Consider the following 19,262-nt stretch of genomic DNA (forward strand, 5'->3'; position numbering starts at 1 on the left):
GAGACGGGGTTTCACTGTGTTAGCCAGGATGGTCTCGATTTCCTAACCTCGTGATCCGCCCGTCTCGGCCTCCCAAAGTGCTGGGATTACAGGCTTGAGCCACCGCGCCCGGCCGTGACTTTCTTTTCTAACTTGAACATTTTCAATCTAATTTATCAAATTCGTTTTCATTTATGTTCGGCTCACATGCCTTCATGGGCAGAAAACATGAAAGATCAGGAAAATTATTAAACCCTCAGGTTTATCCTCAGTACTGGGATGCCAGTACTTTATCCTGACCTAACTCACTGCAGGAATGGAAGCGGTTTGGTTTGTGGTTTTTGTTGTTGTTCGTTTTGTTTTGTTTTGTTTTTTTGAGACAGAGACTTTCTCTGTCACCCAGACTGGAGTAGAGTGGCACAATCTTGGCTCATTACAACCTCTGCCTCCTGAGTTTAAGCAATTCTCCTGCCTCAGCCTACTGAGTAGCTGGGATGATAGGCGCCCGTCACCGCGCCTAGCGAATTTTTGTATTTTTAGTAGAGACGGAGTTTCACCCTCTTGGCCAGGCTGGTCTTGAACTCCTAACCTCGTGATCCACTTGCCTTGGCCTCCCAAAGTGCTAGGATTACAGGCATAAGCCACCATGCCCAGCCTGGAAGAGTTTTAAGAAAGCACTTCGAGCTCTAAGCTAAGGGAAAAAAAAAATTAACACATAGCCAATCTTCAGTGATCTGTGGTTAAATAAGACAGAAATAGTGTATTGCATATGTCAAAAATCAGCAGATAATCCAAGATGTCATTTCTTTTTTTGTTTGTTTGTTTTCTGAGGCAGGGTCTCACTCTGTTGCCCAGGCTGCAGTACAGTGACATGATCATGACTCACTGCAGCCTTGACCTCCTGGGCTCACGTGTTTCTCCCACCTCAGCCTCCTAAGTAGCTGGAACTACAGACTTGCGCCACCATGCCCAGCGAATTTTTTATTTTTTGTAGCAACAGGGTCTGGCTATGTTGCCCAGGCTGGTCTCAAACTCCTGGACTCAAGTGATCCTCCCACCTCAGCCTCCCAAAGTGCTGAGATTACAGGCATGAATTGCAGTGCATGGCCCAAGATGTCATTTCAAGCAACAGTTTCAACAACCCTCTGTGGGATAGTTCTCGTAAGAAATTTACAAGCTACAAGCCTCATGGCTTGAAATCCCACCTGCCCACCCCATGATAGATGTAATGAAGAACAGTAAAGCCACCCAAGGGGGTAAGAGGTAGGAGGAAGGAGAAGAAAGAATCCTGGATATTTTACAGACAATACTGTAGACCCCCAAGTTAGGGAGCTATACTGTTATTTCAAAAATATTGTGCATATCTTTGGGACTATTAGAATCCTGCTGAATTTCTGAAAATTGAGTCATAGTCACACAGCAGGTCACACAGCTTCAAAAGAATGCCCTCTGTGGGAAAAAATAATCACATTTAAACTTTCTGATTGGAATTGTTCATTTATTCTTAGCACTATTTTTTATTTTCTAGAATGGAAGACTAACTAACACATGTTAAAATAAAAGGACTGTCAAAATTCAGTGCCCAGTAAACATCTTGTGGTTCATTTGAAAGCAATTAAAGTGTTAACAGCAATAAATACTATGCTTAAGTATCCTTAAATGTTATTTTCACCAATAAGATGTTATAAAAAATATTTGTAAATACATGCTAAAAGTATACCTTTCTTCCCTAGTATAAAAAGTCAATCATTTAAAATATTGAATTTGGATAACAAATTAGCAAATCATTTTACTTTAGCATGAAATATTGCTTTCTGTCTCTCTTTCTCTCTCTCATAAGCACACACGCACACACACACGCAAATGGTAAAGGAGTAAACAAAACTGAAGACAATAACATTTCATGAAGGAATTTGCTCTTTATATATTTGAATCCTAAGTAGTCATAATTCATGCAGTTACTAAAAATATGAACTACTACTTCTATAAAGAAGGACATTTTGTTAGACTCACCAGACTAAGTATTTTGATTGGTAACTTGTTTAAGCCATTAATTGTCATGATCTTGTTGTTGGCCAAACTAAGGTGAGTTAGATTGTTGCACTTCTCTAGTCCACTGATTTCTTCTATCTCATTGCCTATATACCATGACTACGTTTAAGGAAAATGTTATTAAAAGCATTTGGAAGAAAAAAAGAATCAGTGTTAAATCATCAGTAGACAAAGCAGCCCGCAGCTTAAATAAAGAATGATTATATGCCCAATATAGGATGATTATTAATCCTGAAATACATTTTTCCATACAGAACATGTCATATTTTATACAATTTTTATTTTAAAAAGGCATAGCAGCCGGGTGTGGTGGCTCATGCCTGTAATCCCAGCACTTTGGGAGGCCAAGGTGGGCAAATCACGAGGTCACCAGATCGAGACCATCCTGACTAACATGGTGAAACCCTATCTCTACTAAAAATACAAAATTTAGCTGGGTGTGGTGGCGGATGCCTGTAGTCCCAGCTACTCGGGAGGATGAGGCAGGAGAATGGTGTGAACCTGGGAGGCGAAGTTTGCAGTGAGCCGAGATTGTGCCATTGCACTCCAGCCTTGGCGACAGAGCGAGACTCCATCTCAAAATTAAAAAGGCATAGCTTTTGAGTGTGCTGGGTTGTATTTGACTCATTTAATCGGTATGGAAAGAAAAATCACCGTGGCTCACAGCTGCCTCGTTGGCACTGTGTTTTCCCTTGATCAGTTAAGTCCCCATGAGAAACTCATGTGTGTTCCCACAGGCAGAACTAACTACCAGATCGCGCTGCAGGGGCAACATGCACCAAGCATTATTATCCTCATAACTGGGCTAAGAGCCTGGGAGATGTCATCTGTAGCAAATGGGTGGTCCAAAGACAAATACCCTGTTATAGAAAGGAACAGCCCTTTCTTTCTGTCTACATTGACCTCCATTCTCTTTGTAAAATCAATGAGGCTTAAACTCTGTCTTACTTTCTTCATCTGTTAAGTTCCATTTATTGTGAAAATTTTAGCTTATCTTCTGTGTTCCATCTTGTAGTCACCTAACACTACAATCTCAAAGTCATTAATTCTGTTCAGCTCTCTCTGTTCTCAAACTCTTTGACCAATTTCCAGGATTTAATGTCATTTCCCCATCAAAGCTCAGTTTTTCCTCTCAAGTAACCCATGACATCTCCATTTCTCAGCCACTCATAATCTGCAAGGCATCCAATCACCAAGACCTGCCAGGTTTTTGCCTTAAAATATCTCTTTAATGATTTCTTTCCTTTTTGTTCACTCCTCTGCCAACTTAACTCACCGTTAACATCAATAGTTACACTAATATCCATTACTTTCTGCCCTAAAGTCACTCTACACACTGTAGGCTGATTAATTTTTTTAAATATTGATTGAATATCATGTTTCAATTTAAAAATTCTCATCGAATTCCAAATTCCTCACTCTTCTATCTAAGGCCCTTTACTATAAGCAAAACCTGTTTATCCAGTTCCATCTACATTAACATCCAATGAGAATACCCTATTCCTGCCAGGTCAATTTCTCAATAGTTCTGGAATGTACCAAGAACTTTCTTTTTCCTACTTCTTTCTAAACCACACCCATTCTTCAAGACAACTCCAAATTCCACTTTTTTTTTTTTTAACATTCACATTAAATCAATATCTTAAGTATTTCTTTTTGACATATAACACTCATTCTCTTACTATTTATTTTCTTACTATTACTTTTTAAATACATAAATAAGTGAAAATGATAGGCTACGAGAACATGTTCACAACATATATTAAGAGACAAAAGATTCTACCTAGAATACATTAAAAATGACAATAAATCAATAGAAAAGAAACAACCCAATAAAAAATGGACAACGAATATGCCCAGGCAATTTCCAAAAGAGTGAATCCAAGTGGCTAATAAACATATGAAAAGACATTCTGTCTCACCTGTAGTCACGAGAATGCAAATTAAGATAAGCTGCCATTCCTTACCCATCAGCTTGGCAAACATTCTAAAGTAAAAAGTTTTGAGTAACAGATACTTTTATACTACTGAGAGAGTTCATTATGATATAGCCACTTTAGAGGCAATTTTGCAATGTCTATCATAACTGTAAATATGTCACAGCCATTCCATTCCTTAGTATATATTCTAGACAAACCATTTCTTCCTCAAAGCCTCTCCTTGTCATCTTCTAATCTCCAGCTATCTCCCTCCATTAATCAGAGAAACAAAGAATTTTTTTTAAAAAGAAGGAAGAAGTCATAAATATCACAAAAACATTATGCCTCCATAATTATTTGTAATTATCCCAACTCTACTACTTAGTAGACTTTTCATTTAAAGTGGGGATAGTATCAGGTGGCCATTAAGGCCAAAAGTTAGGTCATGGGAAAAAAATTAGAAAATGGGTGTGAATGAGCAACAAACCATAAATCATCTCACAATTAAAAGGCATTGATATCATTATCAAATTACATTGCATGAGGCCAAGGAAGCACATCCTCTATCTCTTGGCCAATAGCACAGAAATGAAAAATTCAAGGTTAGGATTAAGCCTGAAAATACTTAGGCCAGAGAAAGAGGTAAATAAGGAAACTAGACAAAAATGTAAAATGTACCAGAAATTCTTGGGTTTTCCTCAATGGTTTCAGTTTCAATCCTTGGATTGAAGTACAGCTCTGTTTGTGGTCAATATGCATTTTCAAATCTGTTTCCATAAAGCTTCCTGCCAGAATAGCCCTACAAACAGATGTGTGTGCTCGCAAATACTATCCTTTCCGGTTCTATTTTCTTTGGGCTGCTTAAATAATTGTTCTGAAACTAGAACAAAGACCAGATCTTTGTAGATACAGATTGTAACAAAATATGAATATGAAACATGAGAAATAGGAGATCAAACTATCTCACTCAGGTATGGATGAAATAAAATACCCTTGGAGCGGGCAATCTTTGGCAACAAAAACTATGCAAGGAAAACTTCGAATGGCCATCTGTCTCAGTTTAGCAAAGACAGGAATCACGTTTAAGTCCTATTTTAGGAGCACTAGAGTGTCCTGGTAGCTCTACCCCAACCAAGGTGAAGATACTCTGAATCACGGCAGAATAAAACCAGGGCTTGTGGGTATCTGCCTCAGGAAGTATTCTCATGGGAAGCAGGCAAGGATCAGAAAACTAGAAAACAGGAATCCTGAAATTATCAAGAGATATCAGGAATCAAAAAGGAAAGCTTGTTTATTGTGTCTACAGTAATTTTCTAAGACATTAGAGGCTAACCACAGTTCCCTTGGTACATCCAACTTACTCTCTGGCTTGGACTCCCACAGCTAGTCACGTGTTCTGAAATTAGCACTGCAAGGACAGAGAGGAGGAGGAATTCAGACGCTCACTGCAATCACAGCCATGGTTTCTGCAGGTACCATTGCGGTCACTAACAGCACTGGGGCAAAGGAGCAGGAGTTGCCTGAACATCTCTGTTGAGAAATATGGTCATTCCAGAAAAATTATTTCCTCCTATTTCTCAGCTTTTCACTCTCCTTTAAATATCAGGGAACTTCAGGCACTCTAAATTAATCAGGCTTCTGAGTATAGAGAACTTTCTATAGTGACACAGCAGCTTTTTCCTCTACTTGCTCCCACAGTCACCTCATGTGTGCCTGGCGGCACTGCCAACAGTCAATATGCAGGCCTGGGCCATAGAGAGCTTTGAGTTCATAGTTGGTCTTCAACATCTTTATCTCCCCAAACTCTCGTTCTCTTAAGAACCTTCAGAAAATGTTACTTGCCCTTCCTCCTAACGTTATTCGTGTTCTTTCATAGGTCTTGGGACTTCCTGATAAAAAGAAACATAATCTGATAAATCACTACACATTACAATGAGTTAGCTTACTGGGTTAATCCTCTTAGGTATATTTTAATTTTAAAAGACCACTATCGGGAGAAAGAAACTCAAAAGAACTCAAAATCATCATACCACATTCCAGCTCTAAACTTTTATGATTCTGTGAATAAATCTTTTAAAGTGAAATTGCAGATCCTTGGGGAAACTGAATGAAAGAATCCTGTGGCACTTAAGCATAACTTTACAACTGGGGAAAAACCCAACAATATATTTTTACATTTTGACGATACTGTCAGTAGTTCACAATGCTTGACATGAATTATTCACTAGTTCAGTATTTGCTCTTATTCATTTGTCTACAATCATAAAATATGGTTCGGGTGTATAGAAAACAGTTACTGAGAAATAGTAGGAAATCCATCACAGTCTTCTTAGTGGAGAGAGCTGCAATGATGGCTTTAATCAAAACCAATCCTGAAAGATCTATATTACCTTACCAGTGAAAAATGATCTTCACTGTGGGAGAGAATCTCTCCAAGAAATGAAACACGCATAGTTTAAATGCCTCTGTGACAAAAGTTGTAATTACTCAATGAATTGCAACATGGGAAAAACAATGGAATTCAGAAGTCTCAGTTCAACCATTTAGCAAGTTGTTGACCCTTCTGGAGTCCCAGGCTCCTCTTCCATAAAATAAAATAGTGATTAGCACTAGCTGATCTCTAAATTTTTGTCTGGAATTAAATTTCTATGAATTTTTAAATTCCATTATTCTATCATCATAAATTCTAATAAACAACTAGTCAATGTTTATAGGTAAAGAATAAACTGTACCCTTTCTTAAGAACAAATATACTTACCTAACCTTGGCAAAGCTTATTGTATTGCAATTTAGGATGATTATCAATTAATCATCAATTATCCACATATGGAAAGACAAAATAGTGTAAGATAAAAAATTGATACCTTATAGTTACCGATTCATTCTGAAATATTGATATAATCTACTACAATTACACTGTCGGTATTACTAGCTCAACTGATTTGTTTTTATTTTAAAGAATTATTTTCAAAGAAATTAATTTAGAATTTTCGGGTTTTTAAATTTTTACATAGAGCTGAGTTAAGTTTAATACTTGATTCACCATTGACCTATGCTTGACTGATTTTATTTTAAAAATATGAGCATGCTTGAAACTAGTGCCCCTCAGCCCGATCAGTAGAAAATTAACAACTTGAACCTACCTCTGCATACCTCTCCTGTCAAATCCCTGTGTCTCCTTCCCAGAGATAGTAACTATGCTCAGTTGTCTCTTTCCTCTTACCTTCCTTAGTTTTAAGCCTAAATTTTATTTACATGCAGGTAGATATATTTCATTCATTTTCTCATACTGTATCCTATGCTGTTGTGTGACTATACCATAACTCATGCTTTCTCTTATGAATGTGTGTTTGGGCTGTTTCAATTTTTTACTAGTACAAGCAATACTGCTATGAACATTCTTATACAATGCTCCAGGTACACATATGCTAAACTTTCCACGTGTAGGAGTAAAAGTACTAGGTCATAGTGAACTTGGATGCTCAACTTTATAAGACAATATAAAATTGTTTCCTACAGTGGTTGAACTAATTTCATACCCACAAACAAGGTAAAAAGATCTTCTGGATCTACAAGTTCTCCAACACTTGGTATGTTTTGATTTCTTAAATTTTGTCAATTGAATGGATATAATACAATATCCATTAATATCCATTAAGAGCACATATCATGTGGTCTTTAGTTGCATTTATCTGAATACAAATGAGGTTGATATCTCTTCTGTTTATTTGCCTTCTCTGATTTATTTTCCATAAAATTCTTTTTCTCATCTTTTATTTTGCCCATCTTCTTATCCAGGGACATGGGATATATTTCTCTTTAGTTAGGCCTTCAACACCCTTAAATAGAGTTTTGTTAGTCCCCCTACCCCCACAAGTCTTGTTCATCTTTAATAAGATTTCTTTTTGTTGTTTATATAAATGGGTTTCTTTTAAAAGTTGTTTTCTAATTGCTTGTTTCTGGCATACAGAAATGCAACTGATTTCTGTTTATTGAAGTCATATCTAGTCATGTTGTTGAACCCTCAAAACTCTATTATTTCTAGTAGCTTATTGCACATTTTTAATATTCTCTATAGATAAACATGTCATTTGCAAAGAATGACTTTTATGTTCTCCTTACTAACCTTTACACCTTTAATTTCTTTCTCTTGTTTTATGGTGTTGGCTAAGACCTCCAAAATAATGATGGGTTGAAGTGGCAATGGCAGACATCCTAACTTGTTCCCATTTTAAAGGAGAAAGCTTAGAACATGTCCCCAGTTAGGATAAAGTGTATTTCAAAGATTTTTGTAGACATCCTCTATGAATTTGTGGAAATTCCCTATTACTAGTTCACTGAGTTTTTATTGTGAATGAGAGCTGGATTTTATTAAATTGTCTGTTGAGTCTCTATATCTCTGGATCTTAAGGTTTATTTCCCTTAATCTATTAACATAGTTAATTATGTTTATAGATTTTCTAATATTAAACTCTCCATACACTCCTGAGAAAAACCCAATTTGGTGGTAATACATAGTCTTTTTAATACACTGTCAGATTCTGTTGCTAATATTTTGTTTAGGACTTTTACAGATACATCATGGGTGAGACAAGCCTGTCATTTTTCCTTTCTCTTATTGCTCCTTGGCTGGCTTAGATATCAAAGTAACCTCATTAAAATGAATTGTGAATATGCCTTCTATTTTCAGTGTTTGAAAGAATTTGTTCACTATTGGAAGGTCTGTTTTGAAAATTTTGGGTCTAGGCTTTTTTGTAGAAGATTTTTAATTTTTTAATTTAGCTTATTTTAATTTATAATAAATTACTTTTATAGTTATAGGACTACTCAGGGTTTCTATTTCCAAGCTAGATGTGTAATATTTTCCTAGGAATTTTTGTATTTCATCCAAGTTTTCAACTGTACTGACATAAAAGTTGTTTCAAAATTCTTTTTAATCAAACTTTTAATATTTTCAAAAACAGTCTAATCTAGTGATTTTTCTTCTCAAGACCTTAATTTATCATCTAGATACATTTTTGCTTTCTGCTGTCCAGAAAAGCTTGTGAAACTTCACCACCTGTATCATGCACAATATGATATGCTTACACAGAACCGGAGAGAAAGAAGTATATTTCATGCTGTTTCAAAACTAGCCTACTATCTTTTCAAAAGATCTAAGAAGTTTATTTCATTAACAGTTGATGAATGATAGTTTGTTTTTGTATTTTTTAAAACACAGGCAAGAAATGGTGCCACGTTACACTCTAATTATATACCCATGTTCTGAACTTCTATTGGTTTTGATGTAATAATTACAGCTTTTTATACTTCAGTGATAAGACTCAATTGCTACATCTAATGTCAAGGAAAAAAAACCCCTAATTCCTTTTTTCATGATATCTGACATTTACAAAGTCATGATACTTTAGTTTTTACACGGAAAGCTAAATGTATATAGAAATTAAGACTCTCATGATAGAAATGTTTTCAACTGTGTTTTGAGTCCAAAATACTGCGGAGTTGTTTTCTTTGGCAATTCCATGTCAAAACATGGAATGTTTTCTGGGGGAACAAGAGATCTCCATAACAAACTCCAGACTGTCATGTCACCATCAGCATTCTAGGTACCCTAATTGCTGAATTCTTCTGGCTAGCAAGAATTTAGGGGCTGCTGACTTCTAGACCAACCAGTGTTTTTGTTTGTTTGTTTGTTTTTGTTTTGAGATGGAGCCTTGCTCTGTCGCCAGGCTGGAGTACAGTGGTAGAATCTCAGCTCACTGCAACCTCTACCTCCCAGGTTCAAGCGATTCTCTTGCCTCAGCCTCCCAAGTAGCTGGGGACTACAGGCATGTGCCACCACGCCCAGCTAATTTTTGTATTTTTAATAGAGACAAGGTTTCACCATGTTGGCCAGGATGGTCTCTATCTCTTGATCTCATGATTCGCCCGCTTTGGCCTCCCCAAGTGCTGGGATTACAGGTGTGAGCCACCACTCCCGGCCTAGACCAACCCCAGTGTTTCTTAAGCTTTAATGTGCGCTCAAATTGCTTTGGGTGGGGGGGGTCTTACTAAAATGCAAATTCTGATTTCTTAGGTCTGCAATGGAGCCCAAGAATCTGCATTTCTATGAAGTTCCAGGTGATGTTGCTGCGTGGACCTTCCTGTGAAGCACTCTACACAGCCTGAGATAAATGGATGTCTGAGTCAGATAGCTTCTGGACTGTCCGGCTATCTCTTTGCAAACTCAAAATATATGATAGTCAAGCATGAAGTGACGGTTCTACAGAGATACACTGCTAATGTGTATGCTTTTAGTTTGTCAACAAAACGTGTTATTTTGGTCACTTTCTGATTTCTCTGTTAGACTATAATCAGAAAAACTTGCTCATTTAAGCATCATCTAAATGTCCACTAATTGCTCATTTTCACACACAGGTTCTAAAGAGAGTGGTGCTTTGTTCCAAGCTTTCCATCATATATGAATAAGGGATTTTTTCTTTTACAAGATATGTCTTCAAGAAGATGTACCCTCTGTTGTCCCTCATCTCAGCCTTATCACAAATGTAGTATGTACTAGCTGCTGTCATATCCCTGAATGAGGCACCCAAGGCAATCAATTCATTCTCCATTCTGTCCCCAAAAATCCTCAGGTGAATAGAAAGATACTTACTGAGAAAGAGAAGTTACTGGCTCCCCTGCCACCAAGAAAACATCAGTCTCTGGTGTGAAGAAGAGACTCAAGCTCATTAAACTCAGGATCTCCAATTAGCCCCTTAGGCTCTAGAAGTTGGAGCTCGCTGTCTTTAAAGTAGGTGCTCTGCTTGCATGGGAGCCTGGCTCATGAAATAGGTATGTTCAAATCATATCAAAAGTTCTTTTTTTAAAAAAAGAATGAAAGCATATTTAAAATACATTAGAAAAGCTTACTATTTAAAGAGAACTTAGCATGAACTCATTGTAAAATAAATAATCACTAATTTTCCTTATGACCATATCTAGATTTTCAAATACTGAATTTATATAAAATAGGACACAAGTTTCAGTAAATTTGAAGAAAGGAGTTAATTTTTTTTTTTTCTTTTGAGATGTAGTCTCACTCTGCTACCCAGGCTGGAGTGCAGTGGCACAATCTTGGCTCACTACAACCTCTGCCTCCTGGGTTCAAGCAATTCTTGTGCCTCAGCCTGCCAAGTAGCTGGGATTACAGGTGCGCCCCACCACACCTGGCTGATTTTTGTATTTTTAGTAGAGGCAGGGTTTCCGCCATGTTGGCCAGGCTGGTCTTGAATTCCTGACCTCAGGTGATCCAGCTGCCTTGGCCTCTCAAAGTGCTAGGATTACAGGTGTGAGCCAACACACCCAACTGAGAAAGGAGTTAATTACAACAGAACTTCTTCTCTGGTTCTAGAATAAGAATAAGCCTACACTTATCAGAAGGATGACTATCTTACTTAGCTTTTCAGGGGTAAGATACTCTTGGCAAGCTTTGACTCACAGTTTCATTTCTTGGTAAATAAAATATTTATCCTCATTTTGTGAATATCAATTCCTAGTCATTTAAATGAATCACATCTCTATTAAATTGCTTATCTGGTACTAGTCCATGTAATCTAGTACAATTCTTGAATATGTAGCCTTTAATTTTTATATTGTTTTTAAAATTTTCCCCTTTACTTATTCAAAGGATACCATCCAAAATTAGTTTAGTGAGAGCATGATACGCCGACAGATCACAAATTTCAGAAATGTGGTTGTGGGAAAAGTCCACCTTCTGGCAAGAAAAAGAGAACAAAATGTTACATTAATATTTTATTTTTCATATTTACCACAATTAACTGCGCAATAAGAAGGTATTTCTGAATGTAAAGTTAGAATTCATTACTGAAAGTACACTAAGGCTAAAGGAGTCATCTGTCTTTAATCTTTTTTATTTTTATTTTTTTGAAATGGAGTGTTGCTGTGTTGCCCAGGCTAGAGTGCAGTGGTATGATCTCAACTCACTGCAACCTCCGCCTCCCGGGTTCAAGCGATTTTCCTGCCTCAGCCTCCTGAGTAGCTGGGATTACAGGTGCCCACCACCACACCCAGCTAGTTTTTTTGTATTTTTAGTAGAGATGGGGTTTCACCATGTTAGCCAGGATGGTCTCAATCTCCTGACTTCATGATTCGCCCACCTCAGCCTCCCAAAGTGCTGAGATTGCAGGCGTGAGCCACCGCACCCAGCCATTTAATCATTTTCTAACTGGGATACTTTCTGTCCACCTTGAGGATAGTAAGAAGGCCTCTTCCTTATGTTGCACAGGAACCTCCCAATAACCTAAACACTTTCAATTCCTGCAGCCATGCTCTCCACTTTTAGCATTTATTTTAAATTTCCTTGGTCTTCCTGCAGGATTTACCTCAATTTCATCCTTACCTACAACCATTTTATTTTCTCTACTGCCCAGTAAACTGTATTCACTTCATTTCTGTGCATATCTTCTTTCCTGTTACCTTTTCTATTCCTATTTCCATATACCTGTCTCTTATACACATCTAGATGTGTATAAGAGACAGGGCGTGTGCCACCGCACCCGGCCTATTTTTTATTTTTTTTGAGATTGAGTCTCACTGTTGCCCAGGCTGAAGTGCTGTGGTGTGATCTCAGCTCACTGCAACCTCCGCCTCCCGGGTTCAAGCAATTCTCCTGCCTCAGCCTTCCAAATAGCTGGGACTGTAGGCGTGTGCCACCGCACCCGGCTAATTTTTTTTTTTTTTTGTATTTTTAGTAGAGACGGGGTTTCACTGTATGAGGCAGGATGGCCTCGATCTCCTGACCCACCTCCTGGTCCACCCGTCTCGGCCTCCCAAATTGTTGGGATTATAGGTGTGAGCCACCATGCCCGGCCTAGTCTTTCTTATTCATCTCCAGGCAATGCCTCTTCAACTTTACATTCTTTCTCAAAGTTGACTACTGTAGGAAAGCATTTTCAGCAACATCTGTTGTTTCTAGTCAAACATGTAAGACTAAAAAACAATATTAAATAACTTTAATTATTCACCTACTGGCAAAAGATAAAAAAGTTTTTTTAAGGAAAGAAAAACTCAAGTTTTAGAAACACTGCATTCATAATATGCTGGGTACATGATAATCATTTTCAGGAAAACCATCAATCAATTACATAATAAGTGCTATTCTTATTTTTCCATGTCCTTTAAAATAGTGATTTCACCCCCCAAATTTATGGAGATTATTTTAGCAACACATTAAATACTAAATCCTTTAAATACTAAAAACTTTATATAGTAAATACTAAAAACTAATTTAGATACAACTCAAATGGCATAGAAAACTGATGAAGTGAATTGCAATATAGGAAGCAACAGGACTACTTAGTAAAATAAGTGAGCAGACCATATGAAGAAACAGAAATGTACAAATAAAAGTGTTACTAAAAAAATCAGAACACCAAATGTATGCATATGCAAATGGGAGCTAGGTAAAATGCATACTATGAAATAAGTCAGTTTGGCATGATGTAAATGGAGTTTAACATTCATTTTTTTCTTCTATAGAATAATAATAAACTAGGAATAAACTTATCATATAGGGCTTACTTATCATTGACACGTTTTCATGAACACCTTTCATTCTGGTGCTTCTGGTGCCATAGCATGACATCTGTGTAACTACACCTCAGGCAGGGGAGCTAATACTATGCTCTCTATGTAGCTATGGTATTAGATTTCTTTTTCTTTTCTTTTTTTTTTAGATGGAGTCTCACTCTGTCGCCCAGGCTGGAGTGCAGTGGCTCAGTCTTGGCCCACTGCAACCTGAGCCTCCCAGTTCAAGTGATTCTCCTGCCTCAGCCTCCTAAGTAGCTGGGACTATAGGCTCCCACCACCACGCCAGGCTAAATTTTGTATTTTTAGTAGAGGCGGGGTTTCACCATGTTGACCACGGCTGGTCTCGAACCCCTGACCTCAAGTGTCAGCCTCCCAAAGTGCTGGGATTACAGGCTTGAGCCACGGCGCCCAGTCAGGTTTCTTGAAAGACCTTAAAGGGGTTTGTGCCACTGTTTGGACTCCCATTGGAACCTAGAGCTTGGAAAAAGTAGCCATCAAGTCAAATTAACATTTTTCACCTAGTAAGAGCAAAAGCATTCTAATAAATACAAAAAGAGTGTACGTACAAGTCCCCACTCTAGCAAATGCATGTTCTCTCTGGTTGATGGTACCAGGTTCATAGATATTAAATGAAAAGGAAGTGGAGCTTCTCAAGAGGGTGGGGGATAGTACACGAGCCTGACTTACTGGAAAGATGTGGGCTGTGGGGTCTCAGACGGCGGGTTCAATCCCAGTTCCGCTACCTCCCAGCAAAGGTGAAGTTAGTTACTTAACCTTTCATGCTTCAGTATCAGGACAGTACCAGCTGCCCCACAGCTTTATTGGCGGGATTAAATAATACATTGAAAACACCTGAGGCTGGGCGCAACAGCTCACACCTGTAATCCCAGCACTTTGGGAGGCCAAAGTGGGCAGATCACCTGAGGTCAGGAATTTGAGACCAGCCTCGTCAACATGGTGAAACCCCATCTCTACTAAAAATACAAAATTAGCCAGGTGTGGTGGTTCATGCCTATAATCCCAGCTATTCAGGAGGCTGAGGTAGAAGAATTACTTGAACCTGGGAGGTGGAGGTTGCAGTGAGCCAAGATCTCGCCATTGCACTCCAGCCTGGGCAACAAGAGTGAGAATCCATCTCAAAAAAAAACAAAAAAAGAAAAGAAAAGAAGGCAAACACCAGGAAGCCACCATCATTCCTTCCCAGGTCTACACAGAGCTCACAGTGGCTTGCAGCACCTCAGGGTACAGCCTGGCACTTGGTACACACTTCTCTAAAATGACCAATATATTTGCTCGTAATTCTCCAGGAGCTCAGAACTCAGATGGCGTCTATGATTTGTTTTTGTTCGTTTGTGGCGTCTTTCTGGGAGAGTGCAAGGAAGGGGTATGAAAGGGAGAAACTCCAAAGTTTTTCCTGGGGTAGGGATCATGCTGTTACCATGAATGACTGCCCTGTGGCTTCAGGCAAGGCAACTGGAACAGCAAAAGGAGGAGCAAATCAGCTCTGCAAATTCAATTCCTGATAACCTGAAAACCCTGCGGCCCCACACTGAGTACAGACAGGCACCTAGTGCGGCTTCCTGCACAAAGGAATGTCACCCTGGCAAAAACTACAACTTCAAAGGGAAAAAGTGTGCTATTGATAACGGAATGATATAAAATAGAAGAAAAATTGAAAATTAAGGTCTCTCATCAGTATAAGGGAATGTCTGTTTCTTGATTTCAAACGGATTTTCCTATTTGTGCAACTCTCCATAGAATATTTTGGATTTAAGTTAATTTGGTTTGTAAATAAAATAAAACTAATAGATAATAAAAGGCAATAGTTGATGTCCATTTCTTAAAATAACTTTAATTAAATATTTGAGTGCAATATAACAACACTAATCACAAAACCCAGGGTGATCATTTCCAGATTTGTCAGCACATTAGAGTCACCTGATGGTCTCTTTAAACGTCCAGGCCAGGCGTGATGGCTCACACCTGTAATCCTAGCACTTTGGGAGGCTGAGGCAGGTGGATCATTTGAGTCCAGGAGTTCAAGACCAGCCTGGGCTACATGGTGAAACCCCATCTCTACAAAAAATACCAAAAAAAAATTAGCCAGGTGTTTTGGCATGTGCCTGTAGTCCCAGCTACTCAGGCTGAGGTGAGAGGACCACTTGAGCCCAGGAGTCCGAGGTTGCGGTGAGAGTGAGACAAGATTGTGCCACTGCACTCCAGCCTGGGCGACAGGATCACTTGAGCGCAGGAGGCTGAAGGTGTGGTGAGACAAGACTGCGCCACTGCACTCCAACCTATCTCCAAAAAGAAAATGTCCAAAGCCCACGCCTTACCTTGGACCACTTAAATCAAAATCTCTTGCAGTGGAATTTGGGCATCAGTAGGTCTGAAAACTCTCCCAGGGCATTCCAAAGTGCAGAAAAGTGTAGGAACCACTTCTCTCTGACCTTGCTACTTAAGTATGACCCATGGATCAGTGGCATGACATCACCACTAAGGTGTTTAGTAATCCCAGGCTCAGGCCCCACCCCAGACCCAATGGGTCAGAATTCCCTTTTCACAAGAACCACAGGTGATTTGGGCATGCATTTAAGCAACAGACTCACTGCTCTAGGGCATAGCAAACTATTCCATCCACCGCTGTTCACAGGTAGTTTATTTCTGCTTCAGAAATGCAAAAGCAAGTGCAGAGAAGCAAGAATGGAGATCTGAAAGCATTCTTTTCTTAAAAAGTAAAGTTGGATAAATAAAAGGGCAAAGTTTGAGCCTAGGACATTTTTACAGATTATTCGGATATAAAATTTTTCAGATAAATTATTCTGCTATATGTCCCATACCATCATGCTGTACATCTCAAATATACACAATAAAATGCATTTCTTTAAATAAAATGTTCCAAGTAATATTTTTTAAAAATTGTTCTGCTATAATAACAAAAAAGTGCAATAATAACTACTATTCAAATGAGGGAAAAAGGAGACCAGAGGAAAGTTCGTTGGTTTGAACACTAGGTTTGAACAAAGCTTGCTGAAAGCCTATCCATTGACAGACCATATCCGTTTTCCAAAATAAAGGATACACAAGGTCGCCTTTTTTATTTCATTTCAGAAACTTACATTACTTACCTCTGTATCTTATTCTCTCTGAATTCTCTATTTGAGTGGTATTTTGCTTATTTAATGCACTTTTGCAAACCCCTAAACATGTGTAATTAATGTATTCATAAAGTCTACCTTGAGGTTTTTGGGTGGCTTGAAATTGAAGAATGTAGTCAAATTATTTTGAGAAGCATTAAGTTCTAGGAGATAAGGCATACAACTCACACAAGATAAATCTGGGGGGGAAACAGATACAGAATAAGGTGAGCCAATAAAATAACAAGACAAAGGCATTAAAAACAGTATACATGACCTCAGAATATTTTAAAATTATAACGGTTGCAAAGACATCTTAATTATTCCATATGAGTGAGAGGAATAAAATCAGGAGTATGTGAAACATACAAAAAAAAAATGTTGAAAACTCTCGATGAGTCAATAATTTAATCCTCTTCTGCAGGGGTGGCCAATCCTTGTATGCCCTATTTTGGGGGCAGCCAAGTAACCAATCCCTGTGGCCTCTTCCTCATGCCCGCTCCCTCTCCCGCTAACAGTGAAATGCTACAAAACTTGCCAGCCTTTGAGAAAAGGATGAGAAGCAAAAGCCTTGATAATCCTCTTGATAATTAGCCCTTAAATAACTAAATTAGATCTTTTCATAAAGAGTGGAAATGCCACAATTCGGAAACTCTCTTTGTTGTAAATTAAATTTTGTTTCAGCTGGACTTCGCACCAGATCGCATTAAGTATTTGAAGTGATTTAACTCATTGCTGTTATTTGATTTTTGACTCTGGATTGGATCAAATGCACATCCGAGTTTTGCATTTTATTCCAAGCACACACTTTGAATCTTGAATACTAAGTAAAAGACTACTGTGCTAATAAAGGATACTGCTAATGAAATTACATATAAAAGATAAAAGATATGAACTATTGCTTTACATTTCTCTATGACTTTACAGCAGACACAGAGGTAGCGGAATGAATTAGGGAAGGAATCAGGAAGGGTCACACAGGAAGGGTTATGGCCCTGTCTCTACCAATAAGTCCTTTCTCCGCCTGAAAATGGCAACAATACTAGCATTTCCCTCTCGCTCCTCATTCTAGATCACAGTATGCGCTATTACAACCCCCTGGGGATGGCCTGTAGTGGGAGAGTGGAGCCTCCTCACCCAAAGCCAAGCAACGTGCTTCTACCTTTCTCCAGGTGGCACAGACACATGCAGATCTGGGGAAGGAAGCCAGTCTGGAGTAGCTGGGGCCCTGCCCTGAGATGGGTGGGACACGCTGTGTAAGGCACCTCCTGGTATCTTCCCTTTTCAATAGTCACTGAAGCCAGAAAATTCCCCCCAATTTCTATGTTATTTCTCTGGATGAAACCATGCCCTTCCTTACTAAATGTAAATAGTTCTAGGAGAGACAATACTTTGAGACATTAACACTTTGTGGGAAATGAATCAGCAAATCAAGGAAGAACTCTTTGAGGAAATCTAAGGAGAAACTGTGATTGCTTTCCAATTGGTATCAATTTGTCCACGCTGAGCTCAGCTACATGTCTGCCAGTAGTGGTCTCAACTCTACTAACTTCACAGGACACCCAGACCCTCATGAATGATGATCTTTCTGTGGGCAGGTAAATGGAGATCCTTCTTGAAGTAGAGGCAGCAGCTAGTACTTAGCTAGAGACAAAGAGATGGTGAGTGCATTTCACACACTGTACATAGCCAGTGTTTTCATATCAAGACAGAAAAAAGTCCCTGGTCTGGGTTGCTGGACTTTGAACTTGAGCTGGCCTGTGGTCCCTATCAATGCAGTGACCTCCTTGCCCACCAGAGGGCAGGAGCTCCTCGTGTCTCCATCACTGATTCTCAGCGTGTGGTCCCGGACCAGCAGCATCAGCCTCATGCAGGAGCTTGTTCGAAACGCAAATTCCCAGGCCCCACCCCAAACCTACGGAATCAGAAACCCTGAGAGTGGGGCCCAGAAATCTGTGTTATCAGGGCTGCCAGGTGATTCGGACGCAGTCTGAAGTTTGGCCTACACCCGGAGACCAGTGAGGCTGTCACCACAAAAAGAAAAATACGCTGTACCTTACACACAGGAGGCTTTCAAACAGTTGATGAACTAGTGAAATGTGCCATCCAAGGTTCATGAGTACTGACCCGGCTGAAGAGGAACGCCTGGAGCGTAACTGTGGGCTCCCTGCTCCTGTTGTCAGCACTGAGCATTGGCAAGGCCCCCACCACTCCGCGATTTCCTAACCGGCAAATGGAAACAACCTCGGAGGTATGGAGTAGGCCAAGTGCTCCTGCCAGAAACACTAGAAAACTCACGGCCTTCTGATGAGAGGACCATCTGAGATTTGCTTTAAAATAACCCTGGGGAAGCGGGGCAGGAAGGTATATAGATGGACTGATAATTGTTGAACCCAAATATTCATTCCAAAATTCTATGTATGCACATATTTGTAATTTTCCATAATAAAGCTTTAGAAAACTGGAAAAAAAAATAATTAAAAGTCTTTCAAAAACAGTAGCATTTTAAGAATGAAAACGGGCTAGAATATTTCTTAATCGTTAAAAAGGGGACTTTAATTATTAGGGTCCTAGAAGGGGGGAAAAA

General features: G+C 39.0%; 1 protein-coding gene across 1 annotated transcript in view; it reads right to left on the bottom strand.

Moving 5' to 3' along the window:
• The window catches only part of LRGUK (leucine-rich repeats and guanylate kinase domain containing), a 143,036-nt gene that overhangs the window by 110,092 nt on the left and 13,682 nt on the right, over positions 1–19,262 (bottom strand). The window contains exons 4-6 of the mRNA XM_011995826.1: positions 16,775–16,875; positions 11,622–11,703; positions 1,993–2,117 (exon numbers count right to left, since the gene is read on the bottom strand). Of these exons, the coding sequence (XP_011851216.1) occupies positions 1,993–2,117; positions 11,622–11,703; positions 16,775–16,875 (308 nt within the window). The remainder of the gene's footprint in view (positions 1–1,992; positions 2,118–11,621; positions 11,704–16,774; positions 16,876–19,262) is intronic.

The sequence above is a fragment of the Mandrillus leucophaeus genome, unplaced genomic scaffold (genome assembly GCF_000951045.1).
Source record: "Mandrillus leucophaeus isolate KB7577 unplaced genomic scaffold, Mleu.le_1.0 Scaffold5, whole genome shotgun sequence".
Lineage (NCBI taxonomy): Eukaryota > Metazoa > Chordata > Mammalia > Primates > Cercopithecidae > Mandrillus > Mandrillus leucophaeus.